At 36.0% G+C, this 16,310-nt stretch overlaps 1 protein-coding gene across 17 annotated transcripts in view; it reads left to right on the top strand.

Moving 5' to 3' along the window:
- The window catches only part of DPP10 (dipeptidyl peptidase like 10), a 1,578,941-nt gene that overhangs the window by 1,512,489 nt on the left and 50,142 nt on the right, over positions 1-16,310 (top strand). For all 17 annotated transcript variants that reach the window (XM_079923993.1, XM_079923994.1, XM_079923998.1 and 14 more), the window contains 4 exons: positions 1,524-1,615; positions 2,027-2,074; positions 5,016-5,137; positions 6,849-6,896. In XM_079923993.1, coding sequence (XP_079780119.1) covers positions 1,524-1,615; positions 2,027-2,074; positions 5,016-5,137; positions 6,849-6,896 — 310 coding nt within the window. The remainder of the gene's footprint in view (positions 1-1,523; positions 1,616-2,026; positions 2,075-5,015; positions 5,138-6,848; positions 6,897-16,310) is intronic.

Raw genomic sequence — 16,310 nt, 5'->3', positions numbered from 1 at the left:
TAGGTAGATAGGTAGATAGATAGAAAGATAGATATAGATATATAGATATGGAGATATTTGGGTTACTTAGGGCAGTGTGGAAATTAGAATACATACTGTATATTTAGATGATATTAATGTTGTTATTCATAGGTATGATATGCAATTTGCTTATATGAGAAAATACTGTTAATTTTGAGAGATGTATACTGAAATATTTAGAGCTGAAATAGTCTGATGCTTTCAACTTCCTTTCATATGATTTAGCATATGAAGAAAGGGAGAGAGCAAATATTCAAAATGTTAATGTTTGGTGAATCTAGGTAACGGTTTTATGGGTATTCATGTACTATCCATTAACCTTTCTGTAGATTTGAATATTTTCTTAAAAATAAAGGAATTGAATGAGATACAATTTCACACTCATTAGTTTGACAAAAAATTAAATAATCTGATGACATTAACTGTTGGTGAGGAAGTGGATAAAATGTGGAGCAACAGAAACTCACATTGCTAGTAGATTCTAAATCGGCACAACTTTGGAAAATAATGTCACTATTGAGTTAGGTAGGAGACATTCACCTTTTGACCAAGCAGTCCCATTTATCAGTGTTCATCTCAAGAAAATCCTGTCACATGCACCGGGAGACATTAATAAAACTGTTCATAGACAACTTGTTTTTAAGAGCGAAAATTTGGAAAAACTCAAATGTCAAAAAATAAATAAATTTTACTGTATTCATACATACAATAAAATACCATATATCGGGCTTTCCTGGTGGCGCAGTGGTTGAGAGTCCGCCTGCCGATGCAGGGGACACGGGTTCGTGCCCCGGTCCGGGAAGATCCCACATGCCGCGGAGCGGCTGGGCCCGTGAGCCATGGCTGCTGAGCCTGCGCGTCCGGAGCCTGTGCTCCGCAACGGGAGAGGCCACAACAGTGAGAGGCCCGCGTACCGCAAAAAAAACAAAAACAAACAAAAACAAACAAACAAAAAAACCATATAGCAGTGAAAATAAACTGTGGCTACAAGGGTCAGTGTGATCCCAGAAATAAATTATTGATGATCTCATCAATAGTGATGATATTTAATGATCTCAGAAACAAATTACTGTGTGAAAATAGCAAATCATATAGCAATGCACATCTGTAAATGTTAAAATAATGTAACAGAATCTATTTGGAATGAAGTTTGTTTGAAGTATTTTATTTAAAGCTTTCCAAACTGCATAGCTGTCGATCATTTAGATGAGAGTCTGTACCAAATGCCCAGATGACTTCCTATGTCAATATGATGATGCACACGTAATCCTCACCTGGAGATGTTTTCTGAATGGTTTTCCTACACATAGGAATAAAGGCACCATCTTACCTGCATCTGTGTTTATGCACATGTGGATATATTCTTAAGATTGAAAGTGAGAAACTCAACATTAGCTGAGAACTAAAGAATGAAAAGTAACACAGGCGGTTAGTACTTTTGTGCTGACCAGAGAGATGCTGTTTAAATAAGAAGAAAATCAATATATTCTATTTCTTTGCAGAGTAAAAGTGAGCAAATTACTGTGCGGCATCTGACATCAGGAAACTGGGAAGTGATAAAGATCCTGGCGTACGATGAAACGACGCAAAAAATGTGAGTGGTTTTGGTTCTCTAGTCAGGTTGGAAGTCACTGTCGTCAAATGCAGTCTTTTCTGCTAGATTTATATTTTGCTTACCATGGTCCTAGTCCAAGTAGCCTGGCCATGTAAAAACCTTTTCTTTAAGATTCTCCCTATACTTCACACAGAGAGATACTTACACAGACAGTTGCACAGACACATGCACACACACACACACGCACACTCAGAGAGATTGAGAGAGATCATGGAAAAGTGTGACAATATTTTAAGAAAAAATATGCGTTTCCCAAATGGATCAAGTCCTGCCGTTAAATAATAGAAGAGCTGTTGCCTGTTCTTTGACAGTTTGAAAATTCAGGTGAAAACTCGGTGTGGCAAAAATTGATTGGTGCCTGATGTTTGTGTTGTTTTCTTTCATGGGCAGTTACTTTCTGAGCACCGAGTCGTCTCCCAGAGGGAGGCAGCTGTACAGGTAAGCAATGTGAGAGGATCTTCCTGCACAGGTAGATTCCTCAGGGGCCATCTACACAACATAATGATGGAATGGAGAAGTCTGAAGTTTCCTTTTTGGTATGGCTAGGAGAGAACCAACTCAGTATGACAAAACCCCACACTCTTGGCCCAGTCCCTCAGCTTTGGACCACTGTGAGCGTAAACAATTGGAACTGAAATGGAGATCATCTTATTCCTCCTTTATTTTTTCCCTCATTTGTTTTTACAGTCTCAAAATGTCTTTTTTTTTTTTTTTTTGAGGCTTGCTTTTCTCAACTACCCACATCACAGGCATTTACATATTTTCCCCAGTAGGCTTTTCTTTTACTATGCCTCATTTATATTTTCATGGCATTAATGTTTTACACATGTGATGTATTCCCGAACAAAATAAAAGCATTGTGAACATTTAGTAGAGTGGATCAAGTGGCAGTTTCTCTCCCCCACCCCCCATAATGTGTATAATCCATTGATTGTTATTTAAGCAGGAATGGTCCTTGCTTACCTAAATAAAGCAGTGGATGGGGACTATTTTCATCTGTCCAATTTTCCCGGATGAAAAGTTATATTCATAAAAGGGGTTAAGGTCATACCTATTTAGTGTTAAAAATGTCTCTTCACTCAGAAAGCTTTCACCAGGACCTCCCAAGAATGACTTTTATTTTTGTCTGGCAAGCAACTTACAATTATAGACTCATATACACTTTCTAATTTACATTTCACAGATCCATTTTTAAACTGTCAAAACTGCCATGGCATATTCTCAGTGGAAATTCATCATGTTTGAAGAAGTGTCACCAATGATTCTTACCAAGTAGCCTAGACTTTCCTTCGAGAGTAAAAATGCATGTTTCAAGTACCTTAACTCTCTCTAATTCATCCACACACTCTTATTTATGCATAAATTGTTTTAATCTGAAGCGAGCCTCTCCTTTTTATCACATATCCCAATATGTCATCTTCACATTCTTCGTTTTTTTTCTCTTAGAGTCTGGAACACATGTTCTCAATTCTAATGGCTTCCAAAAGAAGAACAGCTGTTTATTTAAAGAGAATGATTCTAATTTTGGTTTAGAGGTCTTGGTTAAAGTACCGGTCGCTTTCTCTTTTTGGTTACCTGAAGCTTATCTTTCTTGAAACTTATACAGTGGTTAATAGTGGCAGTCAAGAACAGTCCTTTAGAGATGTGGAAATACTGGACCAATGTCTTATTCTTCTCATTTTGTAAAACTCTTAACGAAAAATGACAGCGCCAGAAAATTAGGCTTGGCTAAACTCAGCTAGCAGCGCTGCCTCATCCTCTCTCTCCTCCCTCTATTAACCTAAAATGTGATTTGAATCACAGTGGGTTCTTAGATTTGTTTGCTTGTCTTATGTCCCCAGTGACTGAGGCAGAGCAGTACAAAAGTCAATATATCTATGACCTGTACTAGTGCAGAGGGCTGTGTTATAAAGAAAATATAGTACCAATAAATCTCCCTTTAAATGGCTCACCCAGTGCCAGTTTGTTTGACTGTAAGATAATATTAGTGTTTGACCCAGAAAACTCAATCATTGTCTTGTCCAGGCTATACAAATAATAATTGGTTGATTTAATTTATGGGATTAGATGCTTCTGCAGAATCAGAACTGCTAGCGTATTCGGTGTCATTATTTTGTCTCAAAATGTGCTTTTCTCTATTTTAGTAATTCATAATCCAAATAATGAGAAGATACCAACATAATTTTTAGGAAACTTGGATCTGAAAAATTATATGGAAGAGTAGAGAGAGAAAAGGTTTTAAATTCTAGTTATGTCACTAAATAGCTGTGACTAATAGGGACTGGCACACATTCATAGTTTCTGTGGTGATAGTTGTGCAACATTGTGACTGTAATTAATGACACTGAAGCATATACTTGAAAAATGGTTAAAATGTTGAATGTTGTTTTACGTATATACCACAATTTAAAAGAAGAAAATGGGTATGATTTGTCATAATGGTGAAACTAGCTAATGTGTTTAAGTGCCTAGTATATTAATCACCTTGACTAGAAAAGGAAAATTTTGGATTATAACGGGCCCAAAATGTTTCAAATGTGAAGCTGTGACTTTGTGAACTATACTATACTATAGTATGTGTTTTGTTCCAAAATGAAATTGAGAATATTTTGTCCAGCCAAGTTTTAAAAAATGTATCATCAACAGTGTTTTCATTTAGAAGCATAGATAATTTACAATTAATCTCTATTTATAAAATAAATGAATCTGTACATGAAATTTAACTTTGGGTTAATATTTCAACCCCTCTAACCTTAAGCACCATTGTTTGTAAAATAAAGAGATGAGTGCTTTTCTCTTTATCTATCTCCTTGATGTCTCAAAGCATGTATAAGCATTAACATTATATATATTATCATACAAAAATAGCTTTTCTTTTCCCAAAATTCAGTGCAACTATTTAGTGGGAAAAATCTGGTACTAATATCAAAATCTAATGTTGAATTTAGGAAATCATGAGCTTTTTATATGTGTGTGACTTGTGAAAACATTAGTTCTTCCAACTAATATTATTGCTGGTGACTTTATGCTTGTCTCTGTGGGTAATTTCTTTTAAGACTTTACAAAGAAATATCTATAAAAATAAGAATAAGTTATATTGCATCCTGTGACAATCAGTTTCTTTGTAAGCATACATACATATTACATTCATATAGGTGTACATAATTTTAATTTTATTACAGAGAAGAAAAATGCATATGTCTTAACATTAGTAATGGGAATTGACTTTGTTTGCATTTTTATGGTAAGTCATAATTTACAAGGAACCTCAGCTGAGTAATTCTGTAGCATCTTTGTTTATGTCAATATTTAAATATAGATACCACACATTCAAGGACCTGGAACAGTAGCATTTCTAACTTTCTTTTTCTTTCCCCAGTGCTTCTACTGAAGGATTATTGAATCGTCAGTGCATTTCATGTAACTTTATGAAAGAACAATGTACATATTTTGGTGCCAGTTTTAGTCCCATGAATCAACATTTCTTATTACTCTGTAAAGGTAATAGATGATTTCTGATAAAATTTATTTTATTCATTTTATTTGATCAGTATCTATTACTATCATTAGTAATGATTACCCTAGCTGTATGATTTGATATTCTTAGTTTATGTAAGTTTTTGTTAAAAAGTTATAAATTAGGGGTTTATTGAGATAGAAATTGTATCCATTACTTTATTTAAAAGATAGAAATTGGGAGTAAGTCAATATGTGCACATACACATGATCAATAAGTGCTGGTTGACATGGACCTTTTAAAAAAGTGAATAAACATATTTACATCAGCAAAGTCAAGCTAGAATAATAAACTAATTTACCTAGACATTAGGAAAAGCAATAGTTTCCTTATTAAAATAATGGCTTGGTTGTTAAAAAATTTAGGATCTATAGAAATTTAATTCCCAGGGTCTGGTCCCCTTCAATTTTGAGAAATTATGTTCACCCCAATTATTTCTTCTATCCGGTAACTATGCTATAGCCTTACATAGTAGTATGGTATCTCTAGGTTATACTGATAGGAATCACTGTCCCTTTAATAGGATACTGTATTTCCCAGAGATGAAATGGGAGATGTCCTCTTATAATGTGATGGATTGAGTGCTACTGCTTCAGCTGGTACCTTACACATTCGTGTTTTAAGACACTATGAGGAAGAGACCAATACTTTTTCTTTTTAGTTATTTTTCTCTTGACATCTGAAATAAAGTAATCAAAAAAGAGAAGTACTTGTTGGATGACACCAGAGAAAAACCATTAGACCCCTAGGCAGAATTCCTCAGAGAAGTGAAGTTTTAAGATAACATCTTATGGTTACACTTGAATTATCCTGTATATTTGAAATAATTAACAATTCCAGTTAATGTATTTTTAAAATTAATATATAATTAGTTCCAATTTTTAATTTACCTTGTGGGTGAAATATTTTTTTTGCTTTTATTTTTATTTTTTTGAATTTTTGAATTTTATTTTATTTATTTTTTTATACAGCAGGTTCTTATTATCTGTTTTATGAATATTAATGTATACATGTCAATCCAAATCTCCCAATTCATCCCACCACTGCCACCACCCCCACCACTTTCCCCCCTTGGTGTCCATACGTTTGTTCTCTACATCTGTGTCTCTATTTCTGCCCTGCAAACCGGGCTCTAGAGCGCAGCCTCAGTAGTTGTGGTGCACGGGCTTGGTTGCTCCGCGGCATGTGGGATCTTCCCAGACCAAGGCTTGAACCCATATCCCCTGCATTGGCAGGTGGATTCTTAACCAGTGTGCCAAAATACTTCTAATATACATGCATTCTTTCTTTCTTGGCTAAGTGGTAAATAGAATTTAATCTTGAATGAGTGGATGAGGGTTCACAGGGTTGTGAATCAACTTTCTGAACATCAGTGATGATTCTATAAAAGACTAGATAAAAAGAGAGTAAAGTGCATAAGATTGGCTAAAACCATAGAACTATAGAAGTATAGGGCATTTTGGAGAAGGGAGAATTGTAACAATAATCCTGCAAATAGTTTCTTTCCCCGTATATTCTTACTTCTCTGAATAGAATATCCATAGAAAGGAATGAAATCTAATAATCGGGTTTCTGTTTCATTATGTTTTAACTATGAAATGTTATATTTGGAAAAAAGAACTCTATCATGTAATCTTCCAGTAGTTATTACTTAGATGTCTTTGAAATGTTTATACATACATTTCTAAAATCTAGGTCCAGGGGTTCCAGTGGTCAGCCTACATGACACGGACAACCCAGCAAGTAAGTACATGAAGACAACATCATGGTTGGCATTGGTCCTTAGTATTATATTATTTATTCTGACTGTTGTACTCTATAGAGCCTTCTTCAAAGGAGGCCCCAGCCTGAGGAAAGTAGCATAGGCACCATCAACTTGACCTTGTGTGTGTAAGAGAAACATTAAAGCAAATGGTTTGAGCCATGTTACAATTGGAGTTGGTTCTTATATGCCTGAAATAGGCTATCTACTGTATCTTAATTGAATGAGGACTGATTGATGAGACTCATTTAGATATATTTCAGCCTACTGGCCCCTTATACTCTGGTTCATTCTTTCTTGAGCCTCATATAAATTATTCCTCCAGAGCAACACATTTACTTTTGGGAAAAATTATTCAATTGTCCATCATCTGTTGAGTGAGGACTTACTTTATCAGGCCATATGACAGAGGCTGGGTGTTCATTGCTAGTAAGATGTGGTCAACATGTTTAAGAACTTTAATAGTAGAGTGTATAAATACAAACATGGCTGAGCTGATCTTAAAAATGAATACCCAGGTTGCTTCCTGCCTCCCTGTTTCCTTCTTTTCATCTATCCTTCTTTTCCTTCTTTCATTTAAAACCTTTATTTAATCAACAAAACTTTATTTAATCAACACTCTCATGCTCTAATGATCTACCATAATCTAGTAAATGAGGCTTATATTTTTTAACACATTTACTCCTCAGAACACCCCCTGATGTTGTTAATTTTGTTATCCTTTTTTAAAGATGAGGGAACTGAGCCACAAAGAGGTTAACAAACTTGGCTAGAGTCACTCTAATATAACAGGTGGCAGTGCCAAGAATCAAATAAGATCGTCTGACCCCAGAAGAGGGTTTATCATCACTACCATACAATGGTAGCTCATTCTACTGCGTTTTTGTCTGTCTCATCACATACTTAGGTTTAAGTAGTAGTCTTACTTAAATGCTTTGACTTAAAGGAGAGACAGGCATAAAAGTAAAATGTTGAATGACAAATATCATTTTTAGAGGACACGGAAAGACCTTTTAGACTCCTCAAATACCACCATATGGAGACTTCCTGCTTATTCTAGAGAAACACAAAACTTCTAAATAGTTAATGGAGTTCTGTGTGGTTGGAAATCAGTTAGCACATCTTTTAGTTTCTACTTAGTGTAAATCCTAAAGCAAATTAAATCTGTTGAATATTAACACTAACGGCAACAATAATGATAACAAATACAGTTTATTTGATAAAACAGAAAGAAGGTTGAATTTCACAGATAGAAAAATTAGTGTATAAAGTGAGTCCACCACATACCTTTTGTGGATGTAATCTCATAGAATCAATTTCCTTGTAAAAAAAATAGCAAATGAAATTTCTGTGAGGATGAGATACATTTGCAACATAGACACTCAATAAACAGCAACTATTTGTGTTACATTGCATATTCTGCCAAAATGATCTATTTTTTTAAATCCCCAACTTGACTTTAATTAATTTTATTCTACTGTTAAAAGGCAATGTTGTTTTCTAATAACTTTTGTTTCAAATCATGACACACTTTCCTCTGAGGGAAGCCTTTCTGATTTTCTCATTTATAAGTGAATTCTGATAGTCTCAGGATCAAGAAGAACAAAAAGGGACTGAACAGTGATCAGGTGCTTAATTTTATTTTCAAAAGACAATTATTTATTGAGATAAAATTTACATTTGATTGCAAGTAAATCTTTGGGTTAATGGATCTTCGGGTTAATGGATCTTCAGTTTAATATTCATTAAACTAATGAATCAGTCATAACTCATTTTGGGGCCACACAAAGCAGAATAAAGCATGAAAAGTATATTGAAAAATGAAAATATTTAACAAACATGGAAAACCTTTAAACCACCAGTTATCAAAGAAATGCAAAGTAAAACACTGCCAAGTAATTTTTCCTAACAAATTAATAACATCAAAAAATTTACATTGCTAATGAGGATATAATGAGGCTCTCATAAATTGCTGGTAGAAATATAAATTACAGCAAATCTTTTGGAAAAAAATAACCATAAGCCTTAAATCTTTTATATCTATTTACCCTATATTTTTCCTTTTAATAGTTTATACTGAAGAGATATTTAATTATAATGTGATGGATTGAGTGCTACTGCTTCAGCTAGTACCTTACACATTCGTGTTTTAAGACACCATGAGGAAGAGACCAATACTTTTTCTTTTTAACTATTTTTCTGTTGACATCTGAAATAAAGTAATCAAAAAAGAGAGAAAATTATAACCATGCTACTGATGGTAGTGAAAAAACATAATAAAAATAATAAAAGGGGTGATTTGTAAATAAACTTTAATGGAATACTGATTTGTGCCCTGAATATCTTCCATTTGTCTTTTCAGAGCCACTCTTAACTGTTTTTCTCTCCCATGGCCTCTACCCCAGCAGGAGTTTGTACTGATGACTTAAGTTCTGCTGCCATTTGGCTGCCAATTGGATCCAGCTAAAGTGAATCCTATAGGTGACTGAAGAGAGGCAGAAAAGTGACTTTGGAGTCTATTTCTCCAGTGCTATCCCTGTGGAGTCACCCAAGTTGCTCTGACTCTTGGGTGAAGGTCACTGTGGCTCTTTCATGCAACCAACTCCAAGTAACTGCTCTCTCCTCTTGACCTGCTGGCCTAGCCTTTGTCATAAGCCCTGGGTTATGGTACTACCCCTTATGACCTCCCTGCCCTTTGTCCTATATTTGTAAATACTCCTTTATTAAAATTTCATCAAATTGTTCTAATAGAGTTGCCACTAGTTCCCCACTAGGATTAAAAATAAAAATACATTTTTAAAAGTCAATTCTTCAAAACTGTTTAAGCTATAGTTCTAAGTGTTTAAGGAGTTCAAATATTTATGCCACTTAAACAAAATTATTTGAAAATGCATATTAAAATTCCAGAAGACAATATTTGAAAACAGTAAAAGTCTTGTATTTGCCTGGCAGCCTTTCAGATGATTTTTTGTTCTTTTTTCTTAAGTATTTTCCTAATGTTCTACGATGAACATATATTACCTTTATAATGAAAAAGAAACCCTTCATTAAAATGTTCAGTGACGAGATTGGTTCAAGATGGCGGAGTAGAAGGACATGCTCTCACTCCCTCTTTCGCAAACACCAGAATCACAACTAACTGCTGAACAATCATTGACAGGAAGACACTGGAACTCATGAAAAAAGATACCCCACATGCAAAGACAAAGGAGAAGCCTCAGTGAGATGGTAGGAGGGGCACAATCACAATAAAATCAAATCCCATAACTGCTGGGTGGGTGACTCACAAACTGGAGAACACTTATACCACAGAAGTCCACCTACTGTAGTGAAGGTTCTGAGCCCCACGTCAGGCTTCCCAACCTGGGGGTCCGGCAACGAGAGAAGGAATTCCTAGAGAATCAGACTTTGAAGGCTAGCAGGATTTGATTGCAGGACTTCGACAGGACTGGGGGAAACAGAGACTCCACTCTTGGAGGGCACACACAAAGTAGTGTGTGCATCAGCACCCAGAGGAAGGAGCAATGACCCCATAGGAGACTGAACCACACCTACCTGCTAGTGTTAGAGGGTCTCCTGAAGAGGCAGGGGGTGGCTGTGCCTCACTGCGAGGACAAAGACACTGGCAGCAGAAGTTCTGGGAAGTACTCCTTGGCGTGAGCCCTCCGGGAGTCCACCATTAGCTCCACCAAACAGCCCAGCTAGCCTCCAGTGTTGGGTCACCTCAGGCCAAACAACCAACAGGGAGGGAACCCAGCCCCACCCATCAGCAGACAAGTGGATTAAAGTTTTACTGAGCTCTGCCCACCAGAGCAACAGCCAGCTCTACCCACCACCAGTCTCTGCCATGAGGAAACTTGCACAAGCCTCATAGATAGCCTCATCCACCAGAGGGCAGACAGCAGAATCAAGAAGAATTACAGTCCTGCAGCCTGTAGAACAAAAACCACATTCACAGAAAGATAGGCAAGATGGAAAGTCAGAGAGCTATGTACCAGATGAAGGAACAAGATAAAACCCCAGAAAAACAACTAAATGAAACGGAGATAGGCAATCTTCCAGAAAAAAAATTCAGAATAATAATAGTGAAGATGATCCAGGACCTTGGAAAAAGAATGGAGGCAAAGATCTAGAAGATGCAAGAAATGTTTAACAAACACCTAGAAGAATTAAAGAACAAAAAAACAGAGATGAACAATACAATAACTGAAATGAAAACTACACTAGAAGGAATAAATAGAAGAATAACTGAGGCAGAAGAACACATAAGTAACCTGGAAGACAGAATGGTGGAATTCACTGCCATGGAACAGAATAAAGAAAAAAGAATGAAAAGAAATGAAGACAGCCTAAGAGACCTCTGGGACAACATTGAACACAACAACATTCACGTTATAGGGGTCCCAGAAGGAGAAGAGAGAAAGGACCCGAGAAAATATTTGAAGAGATTATAGTCAAAAACTTCCCTAAAATGGAAGAAGAAATAGCCACCCAAGTCCAGGAAGTGCAGAGGGTCCCATACAGGACAAATCCAAGGAGAAACACACTGAGACACACTGTAATCAAATTGGCAAAACTTAAAGACAAAGAAAAATTATTGAAAGCAGCAAGGGAAAAATGACAAATAAAATACAAGGGAACTCTGATAAGGTTAACAGCTAATTTCTCAGCAGAAACTCTACAAGCCAGAAGGGAGTGGCATGATATGCTTAAAGTGAGGAAAGGAAAGAAACTACAACCAAGATTACTCTACAGAGCAAGGACCTCATCCAGATTCGATGGAGAAATCAAAAGCTTTACAGACAAGCAAAAGCTAAGAGAATTCAGCACCACCAAACCAACTCTACAACAAATGCTAAAGGAACTTCTCTAAGTGGAAACACAAAGAAGAAAAGGACCTACAAAAACAAACCCAAAACAATTAAGAAAATGGTCATAGGAACATACATATCGATAATTACCTTAAACCTGAACAGATTAAATGCTCCAACCAAAAGACACAGGCTTGCTGAATGGATAGAGAAACAAGACCCATATATATGCTGTCTACAAGAGACCCACTTCAGACCTAGGGACACATACAGACTGAAACTGAGGGGATGGAAAAAGATATTCCATGCAAATTGAAATCAAAAGAAAGCTGGAGTAGCAATACTCATATCAGATAAAATAGGCTTTAAAATAAAGAATGTTAAAAGAGACAAAGAAGGACACTACATAATGATCAAGGGATCAATCCAAGAAGAAGATATAACAATTATAAATACATATGCACCCGGGCTTCCCTGGTGGTGCAGTGGTTGAGAGTACACCTGCAGATGCAAGGGACACAGGTTCGTGCCCTGGTCCGGGAAGATCCCACATGCCGCGGAGAGGCTGGGCCCATGAGCCATGGCCACTGAGCCTGTGCATCTGGAGCCTGTGCTCCGCAATTGGAGAGGCCACAACAGTGAGAGGCCTGCGTACCACAGCAAAAAAAAAAAAAAAAAAAAAAAAAAATATATATATATATATATATATATATACACACACACACACACCCAACATAGGAGCACCTCAATACATAAGGCAACGGCTAACAGCTCTAAAAGAGGAAATCGACAGTAACACAATAATAGTGGGGGATTTTAACACCTCACTTACACCAATGGACAGATCATCCAAACAGAAAATTAATAAGGAAACACAAGCTTTAAATGACACAATAGACCAGATAGATTTAATTGATATTTCTAGGACATTCCATCCAAAACCAGCAGATTTCACTTTCTCTCAAGTGTGCACGGAACATTCTCCAGGATAGATCATATCTTGGGCCACAAATCAAGCCTCAATAAATTTAAGAAAATTGAAATCATATCAAGCATCTTTTCTGACCACAACGCTATCAGGTTAGAAATCAATTACAGGGAAAAAAACGTAAAAAAAAACACATGGAGGCTAAACAATACGTTACTAACTTACCAAGAGATCTTTGAAGAAATCAAAGAGGAAATCAAAAAATACCTAGAGACAAATGACAGTGAAAACACGATGATCCAAAACCTATGGATGCAGCAAAAGCAGTTCTAAGGTGGAAGTTTATAGCTATACAAGCCTACCTCAAGAAACAAGAAAAATCTCAATTAAACAATCTAATGTTACACCTAAAGGAACTAGAGAAAGAAGAAAAAACAAAACCCAAAGTTAGCAGAAGGAAAGAAATCATAAAGAACAGAGCAGAAATGAATGAAAAAGAAACAAAGAAAACAATAGCAAAGATCAATAAAACTAAAAGCTGGTTCTTTGAGAAAAAAATCTAAATTGATAAACCATTAGCCAGACTCATCAAGAAAAAGAGGGAGAGGACTTAAATCAATAAAATTAGAAATGAAAAAGGAGAAGTTACAACAGACACCACAGAAATACAAAGGATCCCAGGGGACTACTACAAGCAACTCTATGCCAATAAAATGGACAACCTGGAAGAAATGGACGAATTCTTAGAAAGGTATACCCTTCCAAGACTGACCCAGGAGGAAATAGAAAATATGAACAGACAAATCACAAGTAATGAAATTGAAACTGTGATTAAAAAATCTTCCCACACACAAAAGTCCGGGACCAGATGACTTCATAGTTGAATTCTATCAAACATTTAGAGAAGAGCTAACACCCACCCTTCTCAAACTTGTCCAAAAAATTGCAGAGGATGGAACACTCACAATCTCATTCTGTGAGGCCACCATCACCCTGATACCAAAACCAGACAAAGAGACTACAAAAAAAGAAAATTACAGACCAATATCACTGATGAATATGGATGCAAAAATCCTCAACAATATACTAGCAAACAGAATCCAACAACACATTAAAAGGATCATACACCATGTTCAAGTGGGATTTATCCAAGGGATGCAAGGATTCTTCAATATATGCAAATCAATCAGTGTGATACACCATATTAACAAATTGAAGAATAAAAACCATATGACCATCTCAATAGATGCAGAAAAGGCTTTTGACAAAATTCAACACCTATTTATGATAAAAAACTCTCCAGAAAGTGGGCATAGAGGGAATTTACCTCAACATAATAAAGGCCATATATGACAAACCCACAGCAAACATCATTCTCAATGGTGAAAAACTGAAAGCATTTCCTCTAAGATCAGGAACAAGACAAGGATGTCCAATCTCACCACCATTATTCAACATAGTTTTGGAAGTCCTACCCACGGCAGTCAGAGAAGAAAAAGAAATAAAAGGAATACAAATTGGAAAAGAAGCAGTAAAATTGTCAGTGTTTGCAGATGACATGATACTATACATGGAGAATCCTAAAGATGCCACCAGAAAACTGCTAGAGCTAATCAATGAATTTGGTAAAGTAGCAGGATACAAAATTAATGCACGGAAATCTCTTGCATTCCTATACACTAATGATGAAAAATCTGAAAGAGGAATTAAGGAAACACTCCCATTTACCATTGCAACAAAAAGAATAAAATACCTAGGAATAAACCTACCTAGGGAGACAAAAGACCTGTAATCAGTATACTAAGACACTGATGAAATAAATTAAAGATGATAGCAACAGATGGATAGATATACCATGTTCTTGGATTGGCAGAATCAATACTGTGGAAATGACTATACTACCTAAAGCAATCTACAGGTTCAATGCAATACCTGTCAAATTACCGATGGCATTTTTTACAGAACTAGAACAGAAAATCTTAAAATTTGTATGGAGACACAAAAGACCCTGAATAGCCAAAGCAGTCTTGAGGGAAAAAAACGGAGCTGTAGGAATCAGACTCCCTGACTTCAGACTGTACTACAAAGCTACAATAATCAAGACAATATGGTACTGGCACAAAAACAGAAATATAGATCAATGGAACAGGAAAGAAGGCCCAGAGATAAACCCACGCACCTATGGTCAACTAATCTGACAAAGGAGGCAATGATATACAATGGAGAAGAGACAGTTTCTTCAACAAGTGGCACTGGGAAAACTGGACAGCTACATGTAAAAGAATAAAATAGAACACTCCCTAACACCATACACAAAAGTAAACTCAAAATGTATTAGAGACCTAAATATAAGTCCGGACACTGTAAAACTCTAAGAGGAAAACATAGGAAGAACACTCTGACATAAATCACAGCAAGATCTTTTTTGATCCATCTCCTAGAGTAATGGAAATAAAAACAAAAATAAATAAATGGGACCTAATGAAACTTAAAAGCTTTTGCACAGCAAAGGAGACCATAAACAAGATGAAAAGACAACCCTCAGTATGGGAAAAAATATTTGCAAATGAATCAATGAATAAAGGATTAATCTCCAAAATATATAAACAGCTCATGCAGCTCAGTATTAAAGAAACAGTCAACCCAACCCAAAAAGGGCAGAAGACCTAAATAGACATTTCTCCAAAGAAGACATACAGCTGGCCAACAGACACATGAAAAGCTGCTCAACATCATCATTGTTAGAGAAATGCAAATCAAAACTACAATGAGGTATCACCTCACACCGGTTAGAATGGGTATCATCAGAAAATCTACAAACAACAAATGCTGGAGAGGGTGTGGAGAAAAGGGAACCCTCTTGCAATCTTGGTGGGAATGTAAATTGATACAGCCACTATGGAGAACAGTATGGAGGTTCCTTAAAAAACTAAAAATAGAATTACCATATGACCCAGCAATCCCACTACTGGGCATATACCCAGAGGAAACCATAATTCAAAAAGACACATGCACCCCAATGTTCATTGCAACCCTATTTACAATAGTCAGGTCATGGAAGCCACCTAAATGTACATCGACAGTTGAATGGATAAAGAAGATTTGGTACATATATACAATGGAATATTACTGAGCCATAAAAATGAACAAAATTGGGTCATTTGTAGAGACGTGGATGCATCTAGAGACTTTCATACAGAGTGAAGTAAGTCAGAAAGAGAAAAACAAATATCGTATATTAACCCATATATGTGGAACCTAGAAATTTATACAGATGAACCGGTTAGCAGAGCAGAAATTGAGACACAGAAGTAGAAAAAAAACGTATGGATACCAAGGGGGGAAAGCAGCCGGGGTTCGGGGTGGTGGTGTGATGAATTGGGAAATTGGGACTGATGTGTATAAAATATATGACTAATAAGAACCTGCTGTATAAAAAAATAAATAAAATTAAATAAAAATAAATGTTCAGTGACTAGGAAATGATATATATATGTAAAATTTTGCTTAGTATTTCAAAGTCTTTTGTCTCATTGCTATCTTTCCTTTTCCTCTTTTTATATTTTCATTTTTCTCTTTTTCCTTATGTGTATATGATTTCTTTTGCTTTAATTCATTTTTCGTCTCTTTCCTTTCTTCCTTTCTCTCCATTGCAT

The sequence above is a fragment of the Stenella coeruleoalba genome, assembly GCF_951394435.1.
Source record: "Stenella coeruleoalba genome assembly, chromosome: 6".
In the NCBI taxonomy this organism is placed as follows: Eukaryota; Metazoa; Chordata; class Mammalia; order Artiodactyla; family Delphinidae; genus Stenella; species Stenella coeruleoalba.
The sequence above is the reverse complement of the archived record's forward strand: the minus strand, read 5'-3'. Positions and strand labels throughout refer to the sequence as shown.